The sequence below is a fragment of the Ciconia boyciana genome, chromosome 6 (genome assembly GCF_034638445.1).
Source record: "Ciconia boyciana chromosome 6, ASM3463844v1, whole genome shotgun sequence".
NCBI lineage: Eukaryota > Metazoa > Chordata > Aves > Ciconiiformes > Ciconiidae > Ciconia > Ciconia boyciana.
This window is the reverse complement of record NC_132939.1, coordinates 18,944,140-18,959,062: the sequence shown is the minus strand read 5'-3', so window position 1 is coordinate 18,959,062 and position 14,923 is coordinate 18,944,140. Positions and strand designations below refer to the sequence as shown.

General features: G+C 54.5%; 1 protein-coding gene across 2 annotated transcripts in view; it reads right to left on the bottom strand.

Annotated features, from left to right (window-relative positions):
* Positions 1 to 7,969: 7,969 nt before the first annotated feature.
* DUSP8 (dual specificity phosphatase 8) overlaps positions 7,970 to 14,923 on the bottom strand; it is a 43,650-nt gene continuing 36,696 nt past the window's right edge. For both annotated transcript variants that reach the window (XM_072864893.1, XM_072864894.1), the window contains 4 exons: positions 12,945 to 13,111; positions 10,560 to 10,719; positions 10,228 to 10,351; positions 7,970 to 9,833 (listed from right to left, as the gene is read on the bottom strand). In XM_072864893.1, the coding sequence (XP_072720994.1) occupies positions 8,741 to 9,833; positions 10,228 to 10,351; positions 10,560 to 10,719; positions 12,945 to 13,111 (1,544 nt within the window). In that variant the 3' untranslated portion in view covers positions 7,970 to 8,740. The remainder of the gene's footprint in view (positions 9,834 to 10,227; positions 10,352 to 10,559; positions 10,720 to 12,944; positions 13,112 to 14,923) is intronic.

Genomic DNA, 14,923 nt, shown 5'->3' with positions numbered 1-14,923 from the left:
CTGGCATCCCACAGGTGAGGGCCCGCAAGGGGACCAGAATTAGCCTTTCAATTGGGGAATTATATCCTGGTGGCATAGGAGCAGGATTGGGGGCCAGAATTTCCACCACGTGCTAGTTCAGCTCCAGCTCTGCCTTCCTGGGTGGCCTTTGGCAAATAACCTGTCATCTTTGCTCCAGGTTTCCTGTTTGTACAAGCTGGGGCGAGTAGGATTCTCCTCTGATTTCCAGAGCTCTCTGGATTTGGTAGAGCTGATCCCCATCTGCAGGGGTACATGGGAAAGGAAAAATCAAGCCCAATAACAATAATTATTTTTCTCCTTCCCATGGGTGTTGTAAGGATTAGCTCATGTTTAGCAAAACTCCCTGTAAGTGCTAAGCATTATTAATGTTTTGGTTTGCTCCAGGAGCGAATGTGGCTTTCCAGGGAGTGACAGGGTTTTTCCCTTTGCTGGCATGGAGCTGCAATGAAGTCGTCACAGCCCAAGATAAGCAGCATCCTACTTCTGTTAGGCTCAGGGTATAGGGCAGCGTCTGCAACACAAGAGCAGTCCTCACATCGCTTTCCATTGGTGTTGGAGGGGTGAAGCCCATCCCTTCTTGCATCGATGCACAACCAACAGGGCTCTGGAGGAACACGCATCTCACTGAGGGTCTCAGAGTGTGGTGCCCTAATAAGGACTCATCTCACTGACATGGCAGATGGCATTTCCCAGACACGCAATGAAGCGGGGTTGAGCTGGAGGTCCCACCAGGAGCAGCAGGGGTCACGGCTGCAGCATTGCCTGAGGTCCATCCGGCAGCCAGGGCCGGAGACCAGGTCACAGCCACGGCACAGCTTGGGGTACAGGTGTCCTGACTCAAGCAGGGGTGCATGAGTAGGGGTCAATTCATGCCTCCAGGTGCCCTCAGGGCCCTGACACACAGCATCTCTGTGCACCAGGAGTATTTACACTTCTGTGAAGTGTGGAAAAGCAATGCACATCACCTAATGCTGGAAAGCCTGCGGGAGATGATAAATTCTCTTTTCCAGGCTTCAGTGCTGGAAAAAGGTCCTGAGTCCTCCCAGGAGAGGAAACCAGCTTGTGGCTGGCTCAGCCCCTGCCCGACCGCTCCAGCAAACGTCCCTCCCAGGGAGCCCCCAGCTCTCTGGGCAGGGGTATAGGGGGCCGAAGCTCCTCCAGCTGCCAGACCCTGCCACCCTGGCTCTCCAGCCTTGTGGAGATGGGGCTGACTTTTTGTGACCCCTTCTCCCTGTGCTGACTCAGCCGTGCCCCCGCAGCGGGTGGCCGCAGCCCGGGGTGGGACGATGCAAAGGTAGACGCAGTACGGACTGGCAAGCTTTCAAAGAGGCCACAAGCTAAATAAATAGCCAGCAGCCTATTTCAGTGGCTGCTATATTTAGCTCAAGGAACATTTATTTATAGGCTTGGCAGCCATTCTGAGTCAATAAAAGCCCAAGAGCTGGAAAAAGAACGTTCCTGGGTTTCTCGTTGCAGTAAGTTTCTGCTGTGCAAACCACGAGGAGCAAGAGGAGAGGCAGCCTTGGTGCCGGGCAGGGGGAAGAAGCTGTGGTGGTGTGGATGGGTGCCGTTGCCAGGGGACAGAGCCTCCTCATACTTGTAGCCCCAGCTAAGAGCAGACACCCCACAGCATCACCTGGGTCCCCTCCCGCATGGGCGCTGCTGCCAGTGACACAATGGCCCAGCGGTCCCCTGGCCCAGAGGGAATTTCTCTCTAAAACATGAGGGGATTTAGCTGTGTCCATGGGAGCAGCATCACGAGATGTCACCTCTGGGGACTCCACTGCAGCATCTTCCTTAGGGCAGCAGGTTTGGAAAAATGAAGCCAGGAGCAGGTAAATGGGGAGGGAGGTGGGAGCGATGCTCATGTTTCTGTATTAAATAAATTTCCCTTTCCATGTCACGCATGGCAACGAGTGGTTGAGAGAGGAGGGCATGCAAACAGCCCCTCTGAAGTTGCTAGTGGGGTCAGCCACGCAGGAGGCTGAAGCTTCATGCCAGGCAGTGTAATTTCTACACCAGCAGCAGACGATGGCAGTAGTTTCAAGAGGCTTTACAAAAGCCTCAGCAATTGCAGCTGGATGAGGGGAGTGGATTTATAAAAGACCAGGGGATTTAGCCCGACCTGCGGAAAACAGCCATGGGGATGGATGTCCCTTCTGCTTTTAAGTCATAAGTGCTGCAGCTTTCTGGAGCCAGAGCTGCAGGGAGCCTGCTCATGCCTTCTCCTCCCTCCAAAGCAACCCTGCTGCAGGGGGGACTGGGGAGACGCTTCCACCAGCCTCTACTTGAGCACAGCCCAGCTAAAATGGGGCTGCTGGTCAGCACCTGCTGCTGTGGGGAAGAGGCGACGGCTCAGTTGGCTGTGGGGGGACCAGAGGATGTTTATATGGTTCAGCCGTAGTGTGCAGCAAGCGTGCGGCTACATGCTGCTGCCACGCCAGGAGGAAAGTGGGAGCATAGCATAGCTGGGAGGCAGAAAAAATGTAATAATAATAATAATTATTAATAACAGAATGTATTTCAATGCAAACACTCCATGCCTTTGTGCTCTTTAGCTTGGCAATCTGTACCATCCCCTACACTTGTATATACCCATTAGGAGCAGGACCTGGCCAGTTCTTTCCATTAGAAAGGGGCTGCTCTGGTGCCTGCCTACAGCTTCAGAGCTGCGAACCACACACTGGACCATCCAAAACCCCTAGAGTGGTTGTTTGCAGTCCATGAGCCCATGAATGCCCCAATTAATTTTTATCCCCCTACTCCTTCAGCCATGAGTCTTATTTCTGCTTTGAATTAGTCCAGCTGCAGCTTGAAGCTACGGGGCACTATACATAGACATGGGTCTGGCTGTGCTTCCAGGTCTGGCTGTGCATCCAGGTCTGGCTATGTGTCCAGCTCTCCACCGGCTCTGGCCCCCATCGATGCAACTGAAGATCCATCGCCCTCCCCAAATCCCCAAAGAGGACCCTCCAGCCTCACCCTGAGAAGGTCTGGCCCTCAAAAACCAAGGCTGACACCAGCTGTTAAAACACCTATTCGGGTATTTATTACAACACGTTGTTCCAAAATACAAAAGAAAGGAAAAGAAAGTAGAGGGTAGAAAAGCACTGCTGTTTACAGCCTCTGGTAATAAATAAATAAAGACAAGGCAGGGCAGGGTGTCTCCCCGGGTCCGATGCTGGCGCTGGCCAAACAGGCAGCGAGGAAGGGAGCGTGGTGGTGCTGGTGGCCAGAGCCTCTCTTCCCTGCTCGGGAGTTTCCAGGTATGCCAGGGTGGGCGCAGACCCCCTCCTCATGTTGTGCTTGCTGAGGAAGGGCTTGATCTTGCAGGGATGGGAGCAGGAGCTGAGGAGGCTCAGACCCAGTGTGGTTGGGACCTGCCTATTCCCTCCCCATCCATGGCTGCCCCAAAGGCAGGTGAGGTAGGAAGGGTGACGCCAGACCAGGACCCCAACAGGGGTCTGCCAGGGTCCCCCAAGAGAGAGGCGAGACCTGAGCTCTCTGGTGCGGTCTCAGAGCAACCTTGGAAATGAGTTCAGCACAGCATGATGAGAAGGATCCCAACCCACGGCGAAGCAAAGTCACGACAGAGACAAGAGACCATGCCCAGGCTGCTTGGAGAAGGGCGGTGTTAAACCCCGCAAATTAAAATTACTCTTCATGGGGCTGGCACAGTACAGAGAGTGTTTCGTACCACAGTGCAGACAGGGTTCCTTTTCCCTTCCCCTAATGTCTCCTCCTTCACCTTACAGCTATCTGGAAACCTCCAGGTTGTACAAGGAGCCCAGGTGATGGGTGCAAAAAAAAGGCACCGGACTCTGTCTGCTTACGACACCCTGATTTATCAGTGTTGGATAAAGGCTGTATCCAGTCCCATGTCGGGAGCCATTCCTAGCCCCTTTCTGAATCCCTCCAGGTACCGGAGGCCGCTCACATCTCTCCTTGCTGCTCTGCCACTGAGCTTGCTCTAACACCAGCCACATGTCCTCCCCAGGCTGTGCTGTCCCTGGGCAGGGGGAGCTCACCGGCACGAGGAGGACGCTCAAGCCAAGGAGGTCCAGGGCATGTGGCTAAAATGGGGTGCCAGTGCATGGGCTTGGCTGAGCAGGGCGAGCTTTGCAAACCAGCTGCAATGGCAGAGCAAGAAGCCCCTGTGGGTGACGACGCAGCCTGTAGGTGCAGCCAGCAGAAAAAGGTGAGAGGACCACAACCTGGAGGGAGCTGACTCCATGAGCTGGATGCCTGGCCAATGCTCCTTAAAGCTGTTACAAGAGCTTTAAGCTTTTGCCATTTAATCCTCTGTCCTTGGTGCCAGTGCATTCCTGCCTATTGAAAACATGAACAGGCACCTGTGCCAGGGAAAGGAGCCACAGGAAGGGAAAGGAAGGGAAGAGTTAAGAGAATGGATCTGCCCTGGGTTTGGGTGTCTTTATACCCTTAGGAAGCACCACCCTCCAGCTCCTCTGACAAGGGTTTGCTGGGCTGGGTATTTGCCTCCTGGGGCTTGGGACAGCTGGGAGCTATGCTGAGTGCAGCCCCAGCTGGGCTGCGGGGAGCAGAGAGAAAGTGTGATGGGGCCTTGCATTTATTCACAACAGAGAAACAAAGAGCAACATACAAAGAGTAAGAAGCAAAAAAAGTACAGAATCATAACCATAATAATCATAATAATAATCATAAATACTCAAATCTATCATTCATAGATTGCAATGACAACACTAATAGCTTATTATCATTAGTATTAAGGATGGGAGGGGGAAGGGGACAGCAGGAAGGGGTTCTAGGGGGCATTGTCTCCTAAGGGGCAGATGTAATGGAGATGGACATCCAAAGAAACAAGCAGACAAAGAGAAGGGCTGGGAAGGCAGCAGGGGCTGGGGATGCTGCTGCCAAGGCTGGGGACGAGCCTGCTCTGACCCAAGCCTCTCGCTTAGTGTTGCCAATCTGACTGCTGCCCTCCTGCCAGCTTCGCTCAGCCCCCCGAAAGGCGGCCAGGAAGGAGGTAGCCAGGGGGCTCAGACCCGAGGACAGGCGGGGGCTGGAGAGAAGGGCACAATGTCCCTTCTAGCCTGAAGGAAAGCTATGGTTTGCTCCTTCCTTCGCGAGGTGGAAAGCTCAGCCATCAGTGCTGCCGGGACCGTTGGGCACTCAACAGGTTTGTTGGTTCCTCCCTTGAAAGGAGAGACCTTTCCTCTCTCTGCTCACACTTCTGCCACTGTGGGTCCCTATGAAGAAATGCACCCTCATCAGTCGGCATGGAAAGATGATTTTTGGTTCCAGTGAGGCTTTGGGTTGGGTCATCTGGCTGTGAGAGCCCATAAAAAGACCTGTCTGACATATGATGGGGAGGGCTACCAGCTGGCATATCCGTCCTCGTGATAACTCACAGCTCTCTGATTCATGGACAAAGTGGTCTGTTAGACAGAGTCTGATTTTAGGAAATTATTTAAGTTAATTGCAAGCCACTCGGTGACCCTGATAGCTTTGGGTCAGCACTGGCAGGAGATACTTAGGCAGGGCTGCTCCATCAAGGCATATTTTCTGGATGTAGCCTTAAAATATTGTACGAGAGGGCTTCTAGTGCACATGCCCAATGTAAAGGGGAAGGATGAATGCAAAGTACATCACAATAAGGCTGCAGAGGTGGGTCATGAATGTCTCTTGGCAGTTATGATCTACTAATATTAAAATCTACTTCTCTTTGCTCTGGTTTCAGAGGAGAGAGGAATCCCTAGTGCCTAAAGCCTCAAACATGGCTGAGGAGCATCCAGGGGATGGCAGAGTGGAGATGACAAAAAGCAAACCACATATCTGCCTCTTTGTAGACATTCAGAGTCTCATTCACAACATGTGCCCTCTCCTTCCTGACTTATTCCACCTGCTTTTTTGCGCTCCTAACGCAGTGTGTCAGCTAATGGGATGAGTCACATGACAGCTCGCTAGCGCCTCATCTCATCTCCCCACCTGGCTGTGGCGACCTGTTGTCCTCTTTTTATTAAATCCCTTGGAAAGTCATCTAGCCCCCTCTCCATTGCCCAAAGCTACACCTAACCAGTTCCTGCCAGCAACTTGCCTGACCTGAGCTCAGCAGATCCATGCTGGCACCAACCCTGGAGGACTACGGGATGGGCAGGAACTGAGCGATGCGGAGCAGAGATCAGCAGGTGATGACCCCTGGCATGCTTGGGAAGAGATGCCACCACCAAGGGCAGCAGGAGGGGAAGGGGGACCAGCAGTGCTGCTTGGGCAGGAGGCAGGCGACACTAACCCTGGGCTTGGGGGCTTACTGGAGGGAGGACGAAGCCTTTTTCCCTCCCTCCTTGGACTTGACATCAATGCTCACTTAGGAGACCCTGCTGCCAAGTGCAGCTCCTGAATAGCTGCCCAGCTCACAGGATGGACCCAAATGCTTACTGGAATCTAAAAAGGGAGCTTAGAAAATAGTGTCATTGTCCTTTCATGGCCAGAAGGGAGAAATGTTCAGATTGGCAACACTGAGCTGGTTTGAGGTGGTTGCTGGAGGCAATGATGAGTGTCAGTGGGCTTTTGAGGGATGACTACGAGATCTCTCGCCCTCATCAAAAGCCATGTGGGCAGAGAGGCAGGTGGTCCCTGGCTCTCTAGCCTCCCCCATCCCTCCCCGCCACACCTTGGGTAACCAGGCAAGAGCACATGGGGGTCCCCAGCATCTCACCAAATGGACCCATGGGAAATCAGAAAAACTAAAGCTGCCTGAAGAAAGCGAGGAGCCTCCGGGGAGACTTGCCTTGACTGTGGACATAGAGGTGGTTGGGGAAGCAACCAGCTGAAGCAAGCAGCCCCTCCTCACACAATTGCAGCTCCTCACGCTTCTGCTTTGTGTTCAGTTTTAAACCTGAGATCATTTGGTTTTGTCATGTGTAGTTTGATTTAAAGACAGAAATGAATGATGAGAGGAGGAACAAGGGAAAGGGAGAGAAACCATGTTGACCCAGAAAAGAAAAAAACAACATGCCAAGGATGACACAGGACACAGACATGCACGAACGGAGACCCCTGAGGTATTAGCTTTGCAATCTAGCACGAGACGAGGGAGAAAGCAAAGAGAGCCGCAGGCAGAGATGTGCTTTGCAGCGGAGGCAGTTCAGTGCCTACAGCTCCAGAAAGCAGCTTCTCAGCAAGCCTGACTTCGGGATTTGGGGGCAGGAGCTTGGCTCCCCACTGAGACAGGGGGAAGCAGCCAAACGCCTCTGAAAATAAGTTGGTTGTGCCCCCCGTGTGCTTGCAGAGCTTCGTGTCCGGCCAGCTTATCACCTGCTGGAAGGAGGGCAGCTGGCCCGGAGGGGAACAGCGCCGGTGGAGTCCTGGCACCTGCAAACACGCTCTCCATGAGTTTCTCGGATGTGAAGCAAAGGATGGGGGAAGCCTGAAAAACCACCGCCCCCAAAAGGAAAATGGTGCCCATACCTCCCAAGCAAGGTGTCTGAGGCTAGGGGGAGCTGAGGGGCTGGGGCAGGCAGGCAAGACACCCCCGACAAGAAATTCCAACTACTGCCAGCCTCCCCTCCCTGCCTCTGCTGCGGCAGCCTCTGATGCCTTCCCCTTTCCTGTGCAGCTGGAGGTGACATCCAGCACCCTTCCCTCTGCTTTGGGTGACTCCCTCCTCACCCTCTCCAGCGAGGATGGGCAGCCCAGGGGAGCGGAGGGGGGCGACGGGGTGGGGTGACGGCGAGGATGGGGACAATGGCTGGGATGGGACGATGGCTGGGATGGGGGTGATGGCCGGGATGGGGATGAGGAGAAGCAAACAGAGACCAAGGGGTGAAGAAGCGGCAGCAGCTTCCAGAAGAGAGTTTTCTGGCTCAGTTTGTGTTGTAAGAAGGTTTTATGGTTTGCTCGTTCGCTTGTTCGTTTCTAGAGAAAGCGCCCAGAAGAGTCTCCTGTCCCCTTGTTGCTGTGCCTGGAGGGAAGGGGGGAAAATCTTTGTCGTTGACATGAGCTATAGAAGGAGCCACAGGCCTCAGATATTGCTTAGAAACTCGTATTTCAGATTTAAATACCATACACAGTAAAAATAGAGCTGAAAGTACCGCCCCACATTGTCTGCAAATCATTGCCAGAATGAACAGCTTCAATAAATTAAAAACAAAACAAAAAAATTGAAATATTATTTACGTCTCAATAAAAATTGCAGTAAAACCATTTACCTTTTCCTTTGTGTGTGTCTTTTCGTTTTTTTTTTCTTTATATTATATATAATATATATTTATATATGTATAGGGCTGCTCCAGTGCAGCATTTTTAGGATACCTAGCCAGAGAAACACGGGGGAGCATGCTTAGTGCACCGGGGTGCAGGGAAGGGGCGGCCGTGGTCCCCCCCACAGGCACTGTGCCCCATCCCCACAACCAAAACTGTGACCCTTGCCCCTTCCCACTCGAATTTTATGCCCAAATTTTGAGCGTGGGTCTCTGAGGGCTGGGACCCCCTGGGGAGGGGGGGCAAGGACTGGTGTGGGCGCAGAAGGGACACTAAGCATCTGCCGTTATGTTTCCTGACTCTGGAAAGACTCGTCCACCTTCGCTTCGGTTTCAGTGCGTGCGCTCCCGAAAATGCACGCACAGGTATAAATACTACCCCCCCAACCCCGATGCCCCCCTCCCCTCCCCTGTCCTCCCAGCTTAAATATCCCCCTGCCCTGTCCCCATCCCTGCTCTCCAGGCACCCCGGGGGGGTGTCAGGACACTTCGATGATCTCCATGCTGCCCGAAAAGCTGGACTGTTTGCCAATTTTGCCCAGCTCTTCCCGGGCCCTGCCCTCAGACATGGTCTCCTCAAACTCCATCTGGCAGCTCCTCCGCTTGAACTGCTTCTCGGCGCCAGCCTCCTCGTGCCAGCTGTGCCGCCCGTCCCGTGGCTCGGCCCGTGCCTTGTCCCTCAGTCTGATCTCACAGCCGCCTGCCACCCCACTGCAGCCGAACGGCGGTGGATACGGGCCAGCGCTGGCAAACAGGTTCCCACTGCTACCGCCAGCGCCACTGGAGTCCGTGCCGAAGTACCAGCCAGCCTCGCCGGAGGGGGTGCCAGGGGACTCCAGGTGCACCCCACTCCAGGTGGCGGTGGTTGTGGCGCCAGGAGCGGTGGCTGGCTGGCTGAGCCGGGGCGGCAGCCCGTCCTCGGCACCGGGGCTCTTGCGTGCGGCGCAGGCCCCGCCAATGTTGAGGCTGAGCCCATGGGCCGGCGAGCCCGCCGGGTGCCGGTGCTTCCGCCGCTGCCTCACCTTGGCCTCCAGCAGGAGGTCAGGCCCACTCGGCCGGTCGGGGCTCTCCGCCCCTGGGGAAAAGGGGCCGAGGCCACCAGGGCCCGAGGGGCTGTCTAGCTTGCAGAGTTTGGGGGCGTCCCCGGGGCCAGGGGGCCCAGGGGGGTCCTGCCGCAGGCCGGGGGAGTAGGCAGACTTGATGTCCAGGGAGAAGGAGCGTTTCAGGCGGTTGGTGTCCTGGATGCGCTCGGAGGAGAGGTGCAAGCCGTTGAGCCCCTGTTGCAGGGCGGTGGGCGACAGGACCTTTGGGGTCCCACCTTGCCGCTCGGGGTCGCTGTGGGGGGATGCCGAGCCGGCGACTCTTGGCACCTCCTCGGCCTTCTCTGAGGTAGGTGGGGAGGGGTGCCAGCTGCCCTCAGCCGCCTCTGCCAGGTCTTGCTGGGCGTCCCCCTCGCTCCGGTCGCCCTTTGACTTCAGGGCCTTGAGGAGCTTCAGGCTCCTCTCATACTCCAGGAGCTGGCCCAGGAAGTTGAAATTGGGCGAGATGGATGGGCGACGGTCCTTAACAAACCTGCCGAGAGGCACAGACAGCCCCAGTTGGTGCTTGGTCCTTCCTTGGACCTGTGGGTCACCCCTACTCTCTCAGTCTCTTTGGGGAGAAGAGGCATTGTCCAGGACCTTCTGACCAGACCCTCCAAAGAAAGGGGTCTCGGGGAACCATGGGACCTTGGGATGCCCCAGAGGTAGAGCTGGGACTGCCTCCCCCCTCCATTTTACCGCTCCCAACCATTCCTCATTGCATGTACTTTATGAAGGGAGGTTTGGTTTGGTTTCAGCGGGACTCAGCCAAGGCAAGACAGAGCTCCAAGGAGCTCCTACCCTATCCTTCTGGGCTCAGCCTGCTTTCCTTCCCTGGAGTGAAGCATACCAGTGTAACCCTTCCCTGCCCTCCGGGGAAAACTCACCTGTAAGCATCATCTGACGACATACCCATGGTCTTCATGATGTAGGCAATGGCAATGGTGGCTGACCGGGAGATCCCAGCCAAGCAGTGCACAATCACCTGGCAGCTGGACACCTTGGCCTTGTCTGGAGCATGGTAGAGGAAACAGAGAGAAAAGCATTGATGCAGTCACAGATGGTGAGCAAAATTACTCTAGCCTCCCTCCCCAACCCTCAACCCCTTTGTGTGAAAGAACAAGGGTTTCTGGGAGTAAGACCATGGAGGACAGAAGAAGACTTCAGGTTTTGAAGGCTGAGAACTGGAGGGTCTGCAACCATTGTAACAAAAGCTCACCAATGAATTCAATGGACTTGTCCAGCCAGGGAAGCAGCTTCTCACAGTAGTTGTCATTGACAGGAATGCGCATGAAGTGACTATCACAGATGAAGTCTGGCTTGGGACAGGAGTTGCTGGCATTGAGGACATAGCTTATCCCGTTCTGCGTCATCAAGTCCTGGTAGGAAAGAAGTGATCGAATGATCAGCTGAGTTCAGCCAGCATCGAGTGCTGAAGATCTGCCTTGCCATGCACTCTCTGCCTTTTCCCATCCCAATATTTTATCCTGTGGGTCTCCCACTGCTGCCTTGGCCTAGTTGATGGTAGTACAGCAGAGACCAGCTGAGAAGGTTGTGTCAATTTAGATGACACAGGTTTGAACCTCAGCAGATCTTTAATTTGGTCCAAGTAAAAGTAAGCAAGACCAAAGACACCTGGAAGGGGGTCCCAGAGGGAAAAACCCAAGAACCCCAGTATGAGAGGAATAGGAAAATACAAGAAAGAAAATCAGTGAAAACTCTGGCTGAAAGCTTTGAAAGTATCAGCTGAGGGAGAGAGGAGGCATCTCACCAACAGAGTGGGATGAGTCATTGGTACCACCCCATGTCAACCAATGTCAACCCATGTCTTTGTTCCCACACCCCTCAGAAACGCATCAGGAGTTCTCACAGATTTGTTAGTCTTCACTGTGAACATACACTCTTGTGTTGGGACATAGGCAGCTGGTGAGGGGAACCAACTCTTCCCCCTTTCTGACACTGGAGTGAACCTGGACTTGTTTTCTGTGACTTTTCTGCTTTGGCCACTCAATGGCCACCATCACTGCCCATATTTCTGACTCAATAAAATGCAGTGGCAGAAAGGACACCTTAGGTAAATAGGGTCAGATGAAAACTGCAATGAGGGGATGAGGTTTGACCCACGAGCCATCCATCAGGGAACTGGCTTGCTGGGTGCGTACTGCTGCATCCACACCAACCTCCATTCCTTCCCTCCCAGGGCTACCGCCAGCTTCACCTATATGTAGTGCTGACACCAAATTTATGCCTCATCTGACCCCTGTCTCTTTCCCTGTCCCATCAGATGAGGTATCACCTGTACAACTGGGGGCAGGTTGCTTATAAAAAATGGGGGAACATCTGTGCCAGCTGCTGGGTCTCAGTGCCTGGTGTGCACTGATCCAGGGAAGACCCAGAATTAAACAGGAGAAGAAAACATGGAGATAAAAGAGTCCTCCCACACGTCGGAGTGCGTGGAGCTGCGATGTGGGATCTCTCCTTTGCAACATGCTAGAGAAGAGAAGCATCACTCATGCATGGCCTCCGCACTTGACCCCGCTCTGCTGCCTATGAATAGAGCATCTTCTGGCCACATCGTGGGGATGGCAGAAAACACAGCTCCAAAAGATGAACAAAACCCTCCAAGGAGGTGAGGAGGGAAGGAAACCATCAACTTCCCTGCCTGACATTGGCTCCTCAGGAGACCACACCGGGATTTCGGCCCTGGCTCTCCAGCAGCCGGTTCCTGCCTGCCCCAGCAGGCTCTGCAGAGCCTGGCCTCGGTCGGCGGAGCCAGCCCAGCTCCCAGGCTCACATTCTTGGCATTTTTCTCTTTAATTTCCTTCTGCTCCCCGTATATAATTTCTCTCTCCCCCCTTTCTGTCTCCAACCCCCCTCTGGCGTCATGGTCCCTCTCCCCCCTTGCCTGCCCCAGGCGAGGACGCCTGGCTGGCTCCCGCCTGCCCGTGGTAGGCAGGTGCCCGGAAGCATTTTAACTGCAATTCCTCTTTCTTTCTTCTTGCCCGTTATTTTTCCTTTGAACAAAATTCCTTCCCTGGCATGACATCACAGCACAGCCCTTCCAGCACCTTTAAAAGGGCACTGTCCCTCTTTCTCCTCTCTCCCCACAGCAAAACTTTGCTCACTTTTGGGCCTGCTGAATAAGCCCCTGCCCCTGGCCAGAGCTGCCCGTCCTGGCACTGCCACGGCAGAATAACCCGGCTTGCTCCCACTCTCTCTGGCTTCCCAGGGGATTGCAGGGTTGCTGAAACTGGTGTTATCTGGCAGCCTGGCTGGCTAGGTGTGTGGGTGCAAAGCTGGCTCCTGTTCCACATCTCCTTCCAGCGGTGGTAACTCCCCCTCCAAGCCCAGGTGTTTTCCTGGCCGAGCTCCTCCTGTCCCTGAGTTTGCTATGGGCACTTGGGAAGAGTTTGACCACCCCAAAGGTCATCAATATAAGATGACTCATCCTGTGACCACCCTCCCCTGTTCAGCCTCCTGGTAGGGTCAGACCAACCATGCGTGGTCCTCCCACTGGCACAAGAGTCCTTAATGCCCTCACCCCTCTGTATGGCTGGGTTCCCAGATGGGACAGGGCGGACATGTCCCCTCGACAGGGCCGTACCTTGTTTAGGACATCCTTCTGGGAGCCCAGGTAGAGATGCGGCAGGATGCGTGTGGGGCCAACGTTGGCCACAGGCAAGCATGGCTGGGAGATACTCATCGGCAGGATGGCAGCTGGCTTCCCCTCACAGAGTCCTGGGAAGCAGGATGAGAAGGTGGCAAAACCTCCTGCAGAGAAAAAGGGGACATTGAGCTCATAGCAGTGAGGCTGAGACCATCGATACCTGGCACACCGAGGCTTGGGCAGGGGACAAGGCAGTGATAACCCTGCAACACTGAGAACAGAGCCTTGAGGAGCAAAAAGCCACCAGCCATCGCTAACCAGTGCAGGCACGTTGTGATGACTGTGCCACACGCATGGAGAAAGGAGTAGAGACCCAGCTCTGATTTTTCCTGCTGCAGCTGGATATTAATGCACACATGAGGCATCCCGCACCCCCTCCTGCTCTTCGCAACTTCATTCAGACAAATGACAGGAAGAGAAAGTCCTTTTCTTGGCTGCCTACTACTCTGAGGACAACCAGGGTGACTTTTTGATAGCAAAACCTGCCAGGGCAGGATGACAACAAGCAAGGCCACCGAGGCACAAAGCTCCCCGGGTTGGGGAGGTCAGCCCAAACCTTGCCACAACAGCTACGCTTACATGTTGCAGTTTCTGAGAGATGCCCCCTCTGCCCAGCCCCGCCAAGCCCATGATTTCCACCACATCAGACTGGACCGGCACATCGGTACCTGCAGGCCATTGCCATTTTTCATGCTCTGACCTTACTGAGTGTGACAGCAAGCAGCGCCCAATCTACCGCACCAAGCTGCTGGGCAGTCACCCAGCTTGATCATCTCAAAGCCCTATATTGAGAGAAAACCTCCATCTGGGGCCGCAGTAGGTGGCATCTGACAGCCGGAGGTATCACCACAGTGTCTGGCACAGTCAAAAGCACGGTCTAAATGTGAATGAGCCTGCCTGAAAGCCAGTCCCCAGCTCAAGCTGCAAGGCACTGACTTGGTGGGCAGCTCGGGAAGCTAGAAAACCACCAGTGCTGTCGCACATCCTGTGCGGTTGCATAAGACCACTGGTGACCCTGATTTGCTCTTGCTCACTGATCCCGTTGTCCAGGGTAGAGCCGGGTCTGGCTAGTGGTGGCCCAACCTCACTCCCCTCCAGCTGAGGACATCTGGGCAGCAGCTTGGTGCAACGGAGAGGACCTTGGGTCATATCAAACAATCAGTCTCCCTTGAGGTCTTCCCAGTCATGTGAATGAGCAGATGCAGCTTGACATCAACCAAAGGGCAGAGAAGACTTTGGGGCCTGACCTCCTCTGACTGTCAGAGGGACCAGGATGCCCCCACGAGATCTTTCTGAAAGTCCATGTCTCTGGACTCAGCACCATGGGAATCCCTGGCCCATCTCCACAGCTAAACAAGATCTTTTAATGAGCCTTTAGTAATGACCTTTCCATTCAGTCTCCCCTTCGGAAGCAGGACAGCCTTGGTACATTCTCAATTTACCTTCTCCAGCACCTTGCCAGCATTTCTGCTGACCCTCCTGGAGCACCTGGCTGCTGGTGTGGCACCCAGGCTCTGGCGGGGTATGACTGGTGTTGCAGACAACCCACCCCACATGTTTGGGAGGTGAAGCCAGAGCAGCGCACAAAATAGTGCTCACACTGGGAACATCCAAGGTCCTCCATCACCCTCCATCTCAGCAGCTCCTGCTGTCAGCTCCCACTGCCCCAACAGGAAGGTGTCCTCCAACCAGCCTCTTTCCTCCCCTCTCTTATGTTTTCCTGGCTGGCAGCTAACACAGCTCCCAGCTTCAAACCCAACCAAGCCGGGAGGGGTAGGGTTAAAGCACCTTATCTTCTCTAGCACTTCCTTTTCTCTGGCTCCCTCTGAAATGACATCACCTCTCAACTGGGACATTAAATCAGAGCGAAAGCAGGAGGCCCAGCGCAGGTGCAGCACAGCTCCAGTTACTGCTCA